Below are 15,759 nucleotides of genomic sequence, written 5' to 3' on the forward strand. Positions count from 1 at the left end.
GGAGGGGGGTCCGACAGTTACTGAGCTTACCCACACGGGACAGTTTGTGGGGAGGGGGAGGGGGGGTCCGACAGTTACTGAGCTTACCCACACGGGACAGTTTGTGGGGAGGGGGAGGGGGGGTCCGACAGTTACTGAGCTTACCCACACGGGACAGTTTGTGGGGAGGGGGAGGGGGGGTCCGACCGTTACTGAGCTTACCCACACGGGGCAGTTTGTGGGGAGGTGGGGGTCCGACAGTTACTGAGCTTACCCACACGGGATAGTTTGTGGGGAGGTGGGGGTCCGACAGTTACTGAGCTTACCCACACAGGACAGTTTGTCGGGAGGGGGGAGGGGGGGTCCGACAGTTACTGAGCTTACCCACACGGGACAGTTTGTGGGGAGGGGGAGGGGGGGTCCGACAGTTACTGAGCTTACCCACACGGGACAGTTTGTGGGGAGGGGGGGTCCGACAGTTACTGAGCTTACCCACACGGGATAGTTTGTGGGGAGGGGGGAGGGGGGGTCCGACAGTTACTGAGCTTACCCACACAGGACAGTTTGTGGGGAGGGGGGGGTCCGACAGTTACTGAGCTTAACCACACAGGACAGTTTGTGGGGAGGGGGGAGGGGGGGTCCGACAGTTACTGAGCTTACCCACACGGGACAGTTTGTGGGGGAGGGGGGGTCCGACAGTTACTGAGCTTACCCACACGGGACAGTTTGTGGGGGAGGGGGAGGGGGGGTCCGACAGTTACTGAGCTTACCCACACGGGACAGTTTGTGGGGAGGGGGAGGGGGGGTCCGACAGTTACTGAGCTTACCCACACGGGACAGTTTGTGGGGGAGGGGGGGGGGTCCGACAGTTACTGAGCTTACCCACACGGGATAGTTTGTGGGGAGGGGGGAGGGGGGGTCCGACAGTTACTGAGCTTACCCACACGGGACAGTTTGTGGGGAGGGGGGAGGGGGGGTTCGACAGTTACTGAGCTTACCCACACGGGACAGTTTGGGGGGAGGGGGGCGGGGGGGTCCGACAGTTACTGAGTTTACCCACACGGGACAGTTTGTGGGGAGGGGGGAGGGGGGGTCCGACAGTTACTGAGCTTACCCACACGGGACAGTTAGTGGGGAGGGGGTCCGACAGTTACTGAGCTTACCCACACGGGACAGTTTGTGGGGAGGGGGAGGGGGGGTCCGACAGTTACTGAGCTTACCCACACGGGACAGTTTGTGGGGAGGGGGAGGGGGGGTCCGACCGTTACTGAGCTTACCCACACGGGACAGTTTGTGGGGAGGTGGGGGTCCGACAGTTACTGAGCTTACCCACACGGGATAGTTTGTGGGGAGGTGGGGGTCCGACAGTTACTGAGCTTACCCACACGGGACAGTTTGTGGGGAGGGGGGGTCCGACAGTTACTGAGCTTACCCACACAGGACAGTTTGTGGGGAGGTGGGGGTCCGACAGTTACTGAGCTTACCCACACGGGATAGTTTGTGGGGAGGTGGGGGTCCGACAGTTACTGAGCTTACCCACACAGGACAGTTTGTCGGGAGGGGGGAGGGGGGGTCCGACAGTTACTGAGCTTACCCACACGGGACAGTTTGTGGGGAGGGGGGGGGGGGGGTCCGACAGTTACTGAGCTTACCCACACGGGACAGTTTGTGGGGAGGGGGGGTCCGACAGTTACTGAGCTTACCCACACGGGACAGTTTGTGGGGAGGGGGGGTCCGATAGTTACTGAGCTTACCCACACGGGACAGTTTGTGGGGAGGGCGGAGGGGGGGGTCCGACAGTTACTGAGCTTACCCACACGGGACAGTTTGTGGGGAGGGGGGGTCCGACAGTTACTGAGCTTACCCACACGGGACAGTGAGGGGGGAGGGGGAGGGGGGTCCGACAGTTACTGAGCTTACCCACACGGGACAGTTTGTGGGGAGGGGGGGTCCGACAGTTACTGAGCTTACCCACACGGGACAGTTTGTGGGGGGGGGTGGGAGGGGGGGTCCGACAGTTACTGAGCTTACCCACACGGGATAGTTTGTGGGGAGGGGGGAGGGGGGGTCCGACTGTTACTGAGCTTACCCACACGGGATAGTTTGTGGGGAGGGGGGAGGGGGGGGTCCGACAGTTACTGAGCTTACCCACACGGGACAGTGAGGGGGGAGGGGGAGGGGGGTCCGACAGTTACTGAGCTTACCCACACGGGACAGTTTGTGGGGAGGAGGAGGGGGGGTCCGACAGTTACTGAGCTTACCCACACGGGACAGTTAGTGGGGAGGGGGTCCGACAGTTACTGAGCTTACCCACACGGGACAGTTTGTGGGGAGGGGGAGGGGGGGTCCGACAGTTACTGAGCTTACCCACACGGGACAGTTTGTGGGGAGGGGGAGGGGGGGTCCGACCGTTACTGAGCTTACCCACACGGGGCAGTTTGTGGGGAGGTGGGGGTCCGACAGTTACTGAGCTTACCCACACGGGATAGTTTGTGGGGAGGGGGGAGGGGGGTCCGACAGTTACTGAGCTTACCCACACAGGACAGTTTGTCGGGAGGGGGGAGGGGGGGTCCGACAGTGACTGAGCTTACCCACACGGGACAGTTTGTGGGGAGGGGGAGGGGGGGTCCGACAGTTACTGAGCTTTCCCACAGGGGACAGTTTGTGGGGAGGGGGGAGGGGGGGTCCGACAGTTACTGAGCTTACCCACACGGGACAGTTTGTGGGGAGGGGGGGGGGTCCGACAGTTACTGAGCTTACCCACACGGGACAGTTTGTGGGGAGGGGGGGGGGTGGTCCGACACTTACTGAGCTTACCCACACGGGACAGTTTGTGGGGAGGGGGGGTCCGACAGTTACTGAGCTTACCCACACGGGACAGTTTGTGGGGAGGGGGGAGGGGGGGGTCCGCCAGTTACTGAGCTTACCCACACGGGACAGTTTGTGGGGAGGGGGGAGGGGGGGGTCCGACAGTTACTGAGCTTACCCACACGGGACAGTGAGGGGGGAGGGGGAGGGGGGGTCCGACAGTTACTGAGCTTACCCACATGGGACAGTTTGTGGGGAGGGGGGAGGGGGGTCCGACAGTTACTGAGCTTACCCACACGGGACAGATTGTGGGGAGGGGGGGTCCGACAGTTACTGAGCTTACCCACACGGGACCGTTTGTGGGGAGGGGCGAGGGGGGGTCCGACAGTTACTGAGCTTACCCACACGGGACAGTTTGTGGGGAGGGGGAGGGGGGGTCCGACAGTTACTGAGCTTACCCACACGGGACAGTTTGTGGGGAGGGGGGATGGGGGGGTCCGACAGTTACTGAGCTTACCCACACGGGACAGTTTGTGGGGAGGGGGGGTCCGACAGTTACTGAGCTTACCCACACGGGACAGTTTGTGGGGAGGGGGAGGGGGGTCCGACAGTTACTGAGCTTACCCACACGGGACAGTTTGTGGGGAGGGGGGAGGGGGGGGTCCGACAGTTACTGAGCTTACCCACACGGGACAGTTTGTGGGGAGGGGGGGGGGGGGGTCCGACAGTTACTGAGCTTACCCACACGGGAGAGTTTGTGGGGAGGGGGGGAGGGGGGGTCCGACAGTTACTGAGCTTACCCACACGGGACAGTTTGTGGGGAGGGGGGGTCCAACAGTTACTGAGCTTACCCACACGGGATAGTTTGTGGGGAGGGGGGGTCCGACAGTTACTGAGCTTACCCACACGGGACAGTTTGTGGGGAGGGGGGGTCCGACAGTTACTGAGCTTACCCACACGGGACAGTTTGTGGGGGAGGGGGGAGGGGGGGTCCGACAGTTACTGAGCTTACCCACACGGGACAGTTTGTGGGGAGGGGGAGGGGGGGTCCGACAGTTACTGAGCTTAACCACACGGGACAGTTTGTGGGGAGGGGGGTTCCGACAGTTACTGAGCTTACCCACACGGGACCGTTTGGGGGGAGGGGGGGTCCGACAGTTACTGAGCTTACCCACACGGGACAGTTTGTGGGGAGGGGGGGTCCGACAGTTACTGAGCTTACCCACACGGGACAGTTTGTGGGGAGGGGGGGTCCGACAGTTACTGAGCTTACCCACACGGGACAGTTTGTGGGGAGGGGGGAGGGGGGGTCCGACAGTTACTGAGCTTACCCACACGGGACAGTTTGTGGGGAGAGGGGTCCGACAGTTACTGAGCTTACCCACACGGGACAGTTTGTGGGGAGGGGGGGTCCGACAGTTACTGAGCTTACCCACACGGGACAGTTTGTGGGGAGGGGGGAGGGGGGGTCCGACAGTTACTGAGCTTACCCACACGGGGCAGTTTGTGGGGAGGGGGGAGGGGGGGTCCGACAGTTACTGAGCTTACCCACACGGGACAGTTTGTGGGGAGGGGGGAGGGGGGGTCCGACAGTTACTGAGCTTACCCACACGGGACAGTTTGTGGGGTGTGGGGAGGGGGGGTCCGACAGTTACTGAGCTTACCCACACGGGACAGTTTGTGGGGAGGGGGGAGGGGGGGTCCGACAGTTACTGAGCTTACCCACACGGGACAGTTTGTGGGGAGGGGGGAGGGGGGGTCCGACAGTTACTGAGCTTACCCACACGGGACAGTTTGTGGGGAGGGGGGAGGGGGGTCCGACAGTTACTGAGCTTACCCACACGGGACAGTTTGTGGGGAGGGGGGAGGGGGGGTCCGACAGTTACTGAGCTTACCCACACGGGACAGTTTGTGGGGAGGGGGGAGGGGGGGTCCGACAGTCACTGAGCTTACCCGCACGGGACAGTTTGTGGGGAGGGGGGGGGTCCGACAGTTACTGAGCTTACCCACACGGGACAGTTTGTGGGGAGGGGTGAGGGGGGGGTCCGACAGTTACTGAGCTTACCCACACGGGACAGTTTGTGGGGAGGGGGGAGGGGGGTCCGACAGTTACTGAGCTTACCCACACGGGACAGTTTGTGGGGAGGGGGAGGGGGGGGCCCGACAGTTACTGAGCTTACCCACACGGGACAGTTTGTGGGGAGTGGGGAGGGGGGGTCCGACAGTTACTGAGCTTACCCACACGGGACAGTTTGTGGGGAGGGGGGAGGGGGGTCCGACAGTTACTGAGCTTACCCACACGGGACAGTTTGTGGGGAGGGGGGAGGGGGGGTCCGACAGTCACTGAGCTTACCCACACGGGACAGTTTGTGGGGAGGGGGGAGGGGGGGTCCGACAGTCACTGAGCTTACCCACACGGGACAGTGAGGGGGGAGGGGGAGGGGGGGTCCGACAGTTACTGAGCTTACCCACACGGGACAGTTTGTGGGGATGGGGGAGGGGGGGTCCGACAGTTACTGAGCTTACCCACACGGGACAGTTTGTGGGGAGGGGGGAGGGGGGGTCCGACAGTCACTGAGCTTACCCACACGGGACAGTTTGTGGGGAGGGGGGAGGGGGGGTCCGACAGTTACTGAACTTACCCACACGGGACAGTTTGTGTGTGATGCGCCATCAATTACTCAAAAGACTGAGGTTAAGCGAGTAACAACCAGGCTTTTATTAACTTAAGAATGAAGGTCTAGTCTCGAGTGGTCGACCCGTCCAGAATACTAAGGGTCTGGGAGGTAGTCACTTATATACCTGGAATAGTGGGAGGAGTCAGCCGAGGCATGTCCGGACCTGTACCTAGTGGAATACACATACAGACAGGTATAACAGTGGTTTACCACATTCACCCCTTGTTTAAAAATGAATCCGGCGGGGTGAAGTGTATTTAAAAGTTCCTGTATTGGAGTCTCTCCGGAGGTCTTGTCTGCCGCTGTGATCGACGTGGCGACGGCAGGGGTGGTGGAGCTTCCGGCGTCGCGTCCCTTGTAGGCTGGGGCACTGGAGTGTAGTCCTCGTGGGTGACGGTCCAAGGCGAGCCGGCTGCTGGGGTTGGATATCGGGTCGTAGGGGGGGGGCGGGTGGTAATGGGTAGTGGGTTACAGCGGTCCCCGAGGGTGCGAGGTCTCGTATGGAGACTGTGTCCTCCCGCCCGTCCGGGTACGCAATGTAAGCGTACTGGGGGTTGGCGTGGAGGAGGTCGACCCTCTCGACCAGGGGGTCCGTTTTATTGGTCCTCACGTGTCTTCTCAGTAGTACCGGCCCTGGGGACGTCAGCCATGGCGGTAACGCTGTCCCCGATGTGGACTTCCTTGGGAAGACAAACATTTTCTCGTGAGGGGTGGCATTGGTGGCAGTGCAGAGCAGTGACCGAATCGAGTGGAGCGCATCGGGGAGCACCTCCTGCCAGCGGGAGGTCGGAAGGCCCCTAGACTTTAAAGCTAGTAGGGCAGCCTTCCAAACTGTTGCATTCTCTCTTTCCACCTGTCCGTTCCCCCGGGGGTTGTAACTGGTGGTCCTGCTTGTGGCTATACCCCTAGCGAGCAGGTACTGGCAGAGTTCGTCGCTCTTAAACGATGAGCCCCGGTCGCTATGGATATAGCTGGGGAAACCGAACAGGGTGAAGAGGCTGTTCAGACATTTAATGACCGTGGCACTGGTCATGTCCGGGCAGGGGATAGGAAACGGGAGTACTCGTCAATGATGTTGAGGAAGTACACATTGCGGTCGGAGGAGGGGAGAGGCCCTTTAAAATCGACGCTCAGGCGTTCGAAAGGGCGAGTGGCTTTTATCAGGTGGGCTCTGTCTGGTCTATACAAGTGTGGTTTGCACTCAGCGCAGACTTGGCAGTTCTTGGTCATGGTCCTGACCTCCTCAATGGAGTAAGGCAGGTTGCGGGCCTTGATGAAGTGGAAGAACCTGGTGACCCCCGGGTGGCAGAGGTCATTGTGGAGGGCCCTCAGCCTATTGATCTGCGCGCTGGCGCAGGTGCCACGCGATAGGGCATCTGGGGGTTCATTGAGCTTCCCAGGCCGGTACAGGATCTCGTAATTGTAGGTGGAAAGTTCGATTCTCCACCTCAAGATCTTGTCATTTTTGATTTTGCCCCTCTGCTTGTTGTTGAACATAAAAGCAACTGAACGCTGGTCAGTGAGCAGGGTAAATCGTTTTCCGGCCAGGTCGTGCCTCCAATGACGCACAGCCTCCACAATAGCCTGGGCCTCCTTCTCGACCGCGGAGTGTCTGGTCTCCGGGCCCTGGAGGGTTCGTGAGAAGAATGCCACAGGTCTCCCCGCCTGATTAAGGGTGGCGGCCAGAGCGAAGTCGGGCGCATCGCTTTCCACCTGGAAGGGGATGGATTCGTCCACTGCGTGCATGGTGGCTTTGGCAATGTCCTCCTTGATACGGTGGAAGGCCGAGCGGGCCTCTGCCATCAGGGGAAAAGAGGTGGATTTGATCAGCGGACGGGCTTTGTCTGCATAGTAGGGGACCCACTGGGCGTAGTAGGAAAAAAACCCTAGGCACCTCTTCAGAGCTTTTAGGCAGTGGGGCAGTGGGAGTTCCATAAGGGGACGCATCCGGTCCGGGTCGGGACCGATGACCCCGTGTTCCACAACACAGCCAAGGATGGCGAGGCGGTCTGTGCGGAATATGCAGTTCTCCTTGTTATATGTCAGGTTCAGGAGTTGGGCGGTGCGGAGGAATTTCTCGAGGTTTGCGTCATGGTCCTGCAAGTCATGGCCGCAGATGGTCACATTGTCTAGGTAAGGGAAAGTGGCCTGCAGCGCATTTTGATCGACCATCCGGTCCATCTCCCTTTGGAAGACGGAGACCCCGTTGGTAACGCCAAAGGGAACCCTAAGGAAGTGATAGAGGCGGCCGTTCGCCTCAAAAGCAGTATACTGGTGGTCTTTGGGGCGGATGGGGAGCTGGTGGTACGCTGATTTCAGGTCAATGGTCGAAAAGACGCGGTACTGCGCGATCTGGTTGACCATGTCAGCTATGCGGGGGAGTGGGTAGGCGTCCAGCAGGGTGTAGCGGTTTATTGTTTGGCTGTAGTCGATGACCAGGCGTTGTTTCTCGCCGGCCTTAACGACCACAACCTGGGCTCGCCAGGGGCTGGAGCTGCCCTCAATAATCCCCTCCTTCAGGAGCCGCTCCACTTCGGTTTTGATGAAAACCCTGTCCCCGGCACTGTATCGCCTGCTCTTTGTGGCGATGGGCTTACAGTCGGGGGTGAGGTTAGCAAACAGTGGGGGGGGTGGGACTCTGAGTGTGGAGAGGTTGCATCTGGTGCGCGGCGGGCAATTTGGAGGCTGCTGGCTGCGGACTGTGAGTGGGGGGAGGGGGCCACCGTACGCCATCGTAACGCTTTTGAGCTGGCACTGGAAATCCAACCCCAGTAGAACGGCAGCGCAAAGTTGGGGCAGGACCAGGAGTTTAAAATTATTGAACACAGTCCCGTCTACTACTAGTGTCACCACGCAGTAGCCGCCAATGTCCGCTGACTGGGACTCGGCGGCCATAGAAATCCGCTGGTGTGCAGGCAGGACTGGGAGAGAGCAACGCCGCACCGTGTCGGGGTGGATGAAGCTCTCTGTGCTCCCGGAGTCAAAAAGGCAGTTTATTGCATGGCCGTTTACCTTAACGTCCATTTTGGACCGAGCTAGTTGGTGCGGTCTCGTTTGGTCCAGCGTAACAGAGGCCAGCGTAGGGGTTGGTGTGTCGCTGCGGGTATCAGATGGGGGGGGGGGTTGGCGGCCTGCTGCGTCCCGGCTGGTGTCCAAGATGGCGGCGTCCATGATTCCCATGTGGCTGGAGTCGTCCAAGATGGCTGCTGCTGCGGTGGTTCGCACATGGCTGGGGAGGCCCAAGATGGCGGCCCGCACGGCCCACACGCGGCGCTGTTGGGGGCCCAAGATGGCGGCTCGCATGGCCCACACGCGGCGCTGCTGGCGTTCGGGGTGGCTTTGGCCTTGCAGACGCTAGCGTAGTGTCCCTTTTTCCCGCAGCCCGAGCAGGTCGCATTCTTCGCCGGGCAGCGCGCTCTGGGGTGTTTGGCCTGGCCACAGAAGTAGCATTTCTGGCCTTGGGATAATGCTGTCTGGCTTTGGGACACTGCTGCGGTGGTTGGGCCGTTGTTGGGCTGTGGCTGGGGTGGCACGGTGCTATGGGGCTGTCCTACCGTGTCCCAGGTTGTCGTTCCCCGCGGCGTCCACGGTGCAGAGGAGTAGGCATCCATGCCCCGGTAGGCTGCGTCCAGCGTTAGTGCGATTTCGGAGGCTTTGTCGAGGGTGAGGTCACTCTGCTCCAGCAGTCGCTGTCGGGTGTAGTTGGACCTGTGGCCCGCTACGAAGGCATCCCGGATCAGTTCCTCCGTGTACTTAGTGGGCGTTACCGCCTTACACCCACAGGCCCGGCCAAGCACGGACAGTGCTTGGAGGTATTCCTCAGTCGATTCCCCAGGTTGTTGCTTGCGACTCCCCAGGAGGTGCCTGGCGTAAACTTCATTCACAGGGCGCGTGTACTGGGTCTTGAGGAGCTGGAGGGCGGCTGTGTACGAGGTCGCGTCCCGGATGACTGAGTACACTCGGTGGTTCACCTTGGAGATCAGGACAGACAGTTTGTTCGCATCCGTTTCGACCGCAGTGGAGGCAGTCAGGAATGTCTCGAAGCACATGAGCCAGTTAGCAAACTTGGTGGAAGCGTCCGCTTCCCGACTGTCCAGGTCCAGGCATGCTGGTGTGAGGATCTTCTCCATTATAAAAAATTTAGTTAATAAAATTGATGCGCCATCAATTACTCAAAAGACTGAGGTTAAGCGAGTAACAACCAGGTTTTTATTAACTAAAGAATGAAGGTCTAGTCTCGAGTGGTCGACCCGTCCAGAATACTAAGGGACTGGGAGGTAGCCACTTATATACCTGGAATAGTGGGAGGAGTCAGCCGAGGCATGTCCAGACCTGTACCTAGTGGAATACACATACACATAGGTATAACAGTGGTTTACCACAGTGGGGAGGGGGGGGTCCGACAGTTACTGAGCTTACCCACACGGGACAGTTTGTGGGGAGGGGGGAGGGGGGGTCCGACAGTTACTGAGCTTACCCACACGGGACAGTTTGGGGGGAGGGGGGGGTCCGACAGTTACTGAGCTTACCCACACGGGACAGTTTGTGGGGAGGGGGAGGGGGGATTCGACAGTTACTGAGCTTACCCACACGGGACAGTTTGTGGGGAGGGGGAGGGGGTCCGACAGTTACTGAGCTTACCCACACGGGACAGTTTGTGGGGAGGGGGGGTCCGACAGTTACTGAGCTTACCCACACGGGACAGTTTGTGGGGAGGGGGAGGGGGGGTTCGACAGTTACTGAGCTTACCCACACGGGACAGTTTGTGGGGAGGGGGAGGGGGTCCGACAGTTACTGAGCTTACCCACACAGGACAGTTTGTGGGGAGGGGGGGTCCGACAGTTACTGAGCTTAACCACACAGGACAGTTTGTGGGGAGGGGGGAGGGGGGGTCCGACAGTTACTGAGCTTACCCACACGGGACAGTTTGTGAGGAGGGGGGAGGGGGGTCCGACAGTTACTGAGCTTACCCACACGGGACAGTTTGTGGGGAGGGGGGAGGGGGGGTCCGACAGTTACTGAGCTTACCCACACGGGACAGTTTGTGGGGAGGGGGGAGGGGGGTCCGACAGTTACTGAGCTTACCCACACGGGATAGTTAGGGGGGAGGGGGGGTCCGACAGTTACTGAGCTTACCCACACGGGACAGTTTGTGGGGAGGGGGGAGGGGGGGTCCGACAGTTACTGAGCTTAACCACACAGGACAGTTTGTGGGGAGGGGGGAGGGGGGGTCCGACAGTTACTGAGCTTACCCACACGGGACAGTTTGTGGGGAGGGGGGAGGGGGGGTCTGACAGTTACTGAGCTTACCCACACGGGACAGTTTGTGAGGAGGGGGGAGGGGGGTCCGACAGTTACTGAGCTTACCCACACGGGATAGTTTGTGGGGAGGGGGGAGGGGGGGTCCGACAGTTACTGAGCTTACCCACACGGGACAGTTTGTGGGGAGGGGGGAGGGGGGGTCCGACAGTTACTGAGCTTACCCACACGGGACAGTTTGGGGGGAGGGGGGTCCGACAGTTACTGAGCTTACCCACACGGGATAGTTAGGGGGGAGGGGGGGTCCGACAGTTACTGAGCTTACCCACACGGGACAGTTTGTGGGGAGGGGGGAGGGGGGGTCCGACAGTTACTGAGCTTAACCACACAGGACAGTTTGTGGGGAGGGGGGAGGGGGGGTCCGACAGTTACTGAGCTTACCCACACGGGACAGTTTGTGAGGAGGGGGGAGGGGGGGGTCCGACAGTTACTGAGCTTACCCACACGGGACAGTTTGTGGGGAGGGGGGAGAGGGGTCCGACAGTTACTGAGCTTACCCACACGGGACAGTTTGTGGGGAGGGGGGGGTCCGACAGTTACTGAGCTTACCCACACGGGACATTTTGTGGCGGGGGGGGGGGTCCAACAGTTACTGAGCTTACCCACACAGGACAGTTTGTGGGGAGGGGGGGTCCGACAGTTACTGAGCTTACCCACACGGGACAGTTTGTGGGGAGGATCTGCAGTCATTCAGTGGACAGATTGGAGAGAATGTGGCTGTGATTGGCTGTTAAGTGTTTCGATCAGATCCCTTCCCTTGCTGACATTCTTTTAGTCCCTGTGTCTCTCTCTCTCTCTCTGACTCAGTGCCCTGTTGCTCACCGTCGCTTTGTCTCTCCCTCCGGCAGATGCCACCGACACGGCGATACCAAACGGTGGCTCACCGCCCGCCAGCACTTCAGCCGGGGCATCCTCGCAGGCGGCAGGATCAGTCGCTGCCAAGAAGCCGCGGAAAAGCTCCAGGGAGCGGCCGGAGAACGAGGCTGGCGCCAGTCACCAGGGGGAAGGAGACAGCCAGGGTAAGCATTGCACACCGCGCGGCTGAGGTTTAAACATACTGTGAGCTAGAAACTCAAAGATGGGGAGCTTGGTCAGTGTGTGGTGGGGGGAGGTGTGTCTGGGCAGTGCATGGGGTGGAGAGATGGGGTGCTTGTGCAGTGTGTGGGGGGCAGGTGCAGCAAGCAGTTAGGAAGGCAAATGGTATGTTGGCCTTCATTGCAAGAGGATTTGAGTACAGATGCAAGGATGTATTACTACAGTTGGACAGGGCCTTGGTGAGACCACACCTGGAGTACTGTGTGCAGTTTTGGTCTCCTTACCTAAGAAAGGATATACTTGCCATAGAGGGAGTGCAGCGAAGGTTCACCAGACTGATTCCTGGGATGGCAGGACTGTCGTCTGAGGAGAGATTGGGTCGACTAGGCCTGTATTCACTAGAGTTTAGAAGAATGAGAGGGGATCTCGTGGAAACGTATAAAATTCTGACAGGACAAGACAGACTAGATGCAGGGAGGATGTTTCCCCTGGCTGGGGGGGTCTAGAACGAGTGGTCACAGTCTCAGGATACGGGGTAGGACATTTAGGACTGAGATGAGGAGAAATTTCTTCACTCAGAGGGTGTTGAACCTGTGGAATTCTCTACCACAGAAGGCTGTGGAGGCCAAGTCACTGAATCTATTTAAGAAGGAGATAGATAGATTTCTAGGCACAAAAGGCATCAAGGGGTATGGGGAGAGAGCGGGAATATGGTATTGAGATAGAGGATCAGCCATGATCATATTGAATGGCGGAGCAGGCTCGAAGGGTCGAGTGGCCGACTCCTGCTGTTATGTTTCTATGTGTGAGGGGGGGGAGGTGTGTCTGGGCAGTGCATGTGGTGGAGAGATGGGGAGCTTGTGCAGTGTGTGAGGGGAGGTGCGTCTGGGCAGTGCATGGGGTGGAGAGATGGGGAGCTTGTGCAGTGTGTGAGGGGAGGTGTGTCTGGGCAGTGCATGGGGTGGAGAGATGGGGAGCTTGTGCAGTGTGTGAGGGGAGGTGTGTCTGGGCAGTGCATGGGGTGGGGAGATGGGGAGCTTGTGCAGTGTGAGGGGAGGTGTGTCTGGGCAGTGCATGGGGTGGAGAGATGGGGAGCTTGTGCAGTGTGAGGGGAGGTGTGTCTGGGCAGTGCATGGGGTGGAGAGATGGGGAGCTTGTGCAGTGTGTGAGGGGAGGTGCGTCTGGGCAGTGCATGGGGTGGAGAGATGGGGAGCTTGTGCAGTGTGTGAGGGGAGGTGCGTCTGGGCAGTGCATGGGGTGGAGAGATGGGGAGCTTGTGCAGTGTGTGAGGGGAGGTGCGTCTGGGCAGTGCATGGGGTGGAGAGATGGGGAGCTTGTGCAGTGTGAGGGGAGGTGCGTTTGGGCAGTGCATGGGGTGGAGAGATGGGGAGCTTGTGCAGTGTGTGAGGGGAGGTGCGTCTGGGCAGTGCATGGGGTGGCGAGATGGGGAGCTTGTGCAGTGTGTGAGGGGAGGTGCGTCTTGGCAGTGCATGGGGTGGAGAGATGGGGAGCTTGTGCAGTGTGTGAGGGGAGGTGCGTTTGGGCAGTGCATGGGGTGGAGAGATGGGGAGCTTGTGCAGTGTGTGAGGGGAGGTGCGTCTGGGCAGTGCATGGGGTGGCGAGATGGGGAGCTTGTATGGTGTGTGAGGGGAGGTGTGTCTGGGCAGTGCATGGGGTGGAGAGATGGGGAGCTTGTGCAGTGTGTGAGGGGAGGTGTGTCTGGGCAGTGCATGGGGTGGAGAGATGGGGAGCTTGTGCAGTGTGTGAGGGGAGGTGTGTCTGGGCAGTGCATGGGGTGGAGAGATGGGGAGCTTGTGCAGTGTGTGAGGGGAGGTGTGTCTGGGCAGTGCATGGGGTGGAGAGATGGAGCAGTACATTGATGGAGATGGGGAGGCTGGGTACATCGGCTGGGAGGAAGAACCTCAAAATTTAACCATGTTCGCGGGCTGCACCCTTCCGAAATGATGGAAACTATTGAGATGAGCTGTTAAATAGCAGCAACACTCGGGGTTGCTAAAGCAGCAATGTGTGCTAGTTAACAAAAAATAAAGTAACGAGCAATGCCTTCTTATTGTTTTGGGTTAATCTGTACCTGTGCAAGTAACAGGCAGCCTGGTGTCACCCAGTCATGAACGTATCCTGTAAATGGCACAGTTTGGGTAAGTGTAGATGATCCTTGATGCCCAGATACACACATCCTTAAAGGTGGCCGGGCAAGTTGATAAGGTGGTTAAAAAAAGCATATGGGTTACTTGGATTTATAAATAAAGGAAATAGAATATAAAAGCAAAGAGATCATGGTAGAACTTTATAAATCACAGGTTAGGCCTCAGCTGGAGTGTTGTGGACAATTCTGGGCCCCACACTTCAGGAAAGATGTAAAGGCCTCAGAAAGGGTTACAGACGAGGTTTACCAGGATGTTACCAGGGGTGAGGGACTTCAGTTCTGAGGAGAGGTTGGTAAAGTTAGGACTGTTCTCCTTGGAGCAGAGAAGGTTCAGAGGTGACCCAATAGAGGTTTTCAAGAGGACGAGAGGTTTTGATAGAGTAGCTGGAGAAAAACTATTCCCTCTGGCGAGTGGGTCATTAACCAGAGGTCATAGATTCAAGATCATTGGCAAAAGATCGAGACGGGTGATGAGAAATGTTTTCATTCAGAGGGTTGTCGGGATCTGGAACGCTCGACCTGAAAAGGTGGTGGAAACTGATTCCACAAATCATTTTGAAAGGGAGTTGGACACGTATCAGAATAAATAGTACAGCACATTCGGCCCATCGAGCCTGCTATTGGGTTGAAACATATCAGATACTGAGGGGGCTCGACAAGGTAGATGCAGAGAGGATGTTTCCCCTCGTGGGGAAATCTAGAACTCGGGGTTTCAGAATAAAGGGTCGCCCTTTTAGAGCTGAGATGAGGAGGAATTTCTTCTCTGAGGGTCGTAAATCTGTGGCATTCTCTGCCCCAGAGGCTGGGTCATTAAATATATTTAAGGTGGATATAGACAGATTTTTACAAGATAAGGGAGTGAAGGGTTATGGGGAGCGGGCGGGGAAGTGGCTTTGAGCCCGAGATCAGCCATGATCTTATTGAATGGCGGAGCAGGCTCGAGGGGCCAAGTGGACTATTCCCGCTCCTGTTTCTTATGTTCTGTGCCGGCTTTTTCGAAGAGCAATCCAGTTAGTCCCGCTCTTTCCCCATATCCCTGCAATTTTTTTATTCAATTCCCCTTTGAAGGCTACTATTGAATCTGCCTCGGGCAGTGCATTCCAGATCCTAACCACTCGTTGCGTCAAAATGTTTTTCCTCATGTCGCCTCTGGCTGTTTTGCCAATCACCTTCAATCTGTGCCCTCTGGTCATCAACCCTTCAGCCACTGGAAACCGTTTCTCTTTATTTACTCCATCTAAACCCTTGTGATTTTAAACACCTCGGTCGAATCTCCTCTCGGCCTTCTCTGCTCCCAGGAGAACAACACCTCGAAGGAGTGCAGTCCCAACCAAGCCTGGCATCGTGAGGTACTTGAGGTTGAGGAACTTAACAGGGTTACGGACAAACAGCGGGGGTGTGGGACTAAGCACGGCTGCTCTTCCAAAGTCCCAGTACAGACATGAGGGGCCGAATGGCCTCCTTATGTGCTGTAAGTTTCTATGATTAGCTGTCGGGGGTAAGATATATCTCCGCTGGTGTGCAAATACACACGTGTAGGAGGGGGAGGGAATGTTGCCAGTGAATGGCCAGGGTGTGACCAGAAATTAATATTCGGCAGACGGGACTATAAAGTTGCCACTGGGTAAGAATTACTGAGGTAAATATTTTCGCCCTTGTGTGGGTGCAGGGGGAGGGGGTGGGTCCTGACCACCGCAGCCCCTTAGTAGGGCCCCTCCCGTGGCTGCCCTTCGCAACGGAAAAGAAAATGGAGGCTCCTCTCAAAGTGGGACA

General features: G+C 58.3%; 1 protein-coding gene across 1 annotated transcript in view; it reads left to right on the forward strand.

Annotated features, from left to right (window-relative positions):
* Positions 1 to 15,759, forward strand: part of parp2 (poly (ADP-ribose) polymerase 2) — a 115,668-nt gene that overhangs the window by 38,180 nt on the left and 61,729 nt on the right. Inside the window, 1 exon segment of the mRNA XM_085985088.1 lies at positions 11,633 to 11,803. Coding sequence (XP_085841214.1) covers positions 11,633 to 11,803 — 171 coding nt within the window.

The sequence above is a fragment of the Somniosus microcephalus genome, chromosome 4, assembly GCF_052327205.1.
Source record: "Somniosus microcephalus isolate GS21.2 chromosome 4, FLI_Smic_1.0, whole genome shotgun sequence".
NCBI classification, from domain to species: domain Eukaryota; kingdom Metazoa; phylum Chordata; class Chondrichthyes; order Squaliformes; family Somniosidae; genus Somniosus; species Somniosus microcephalus.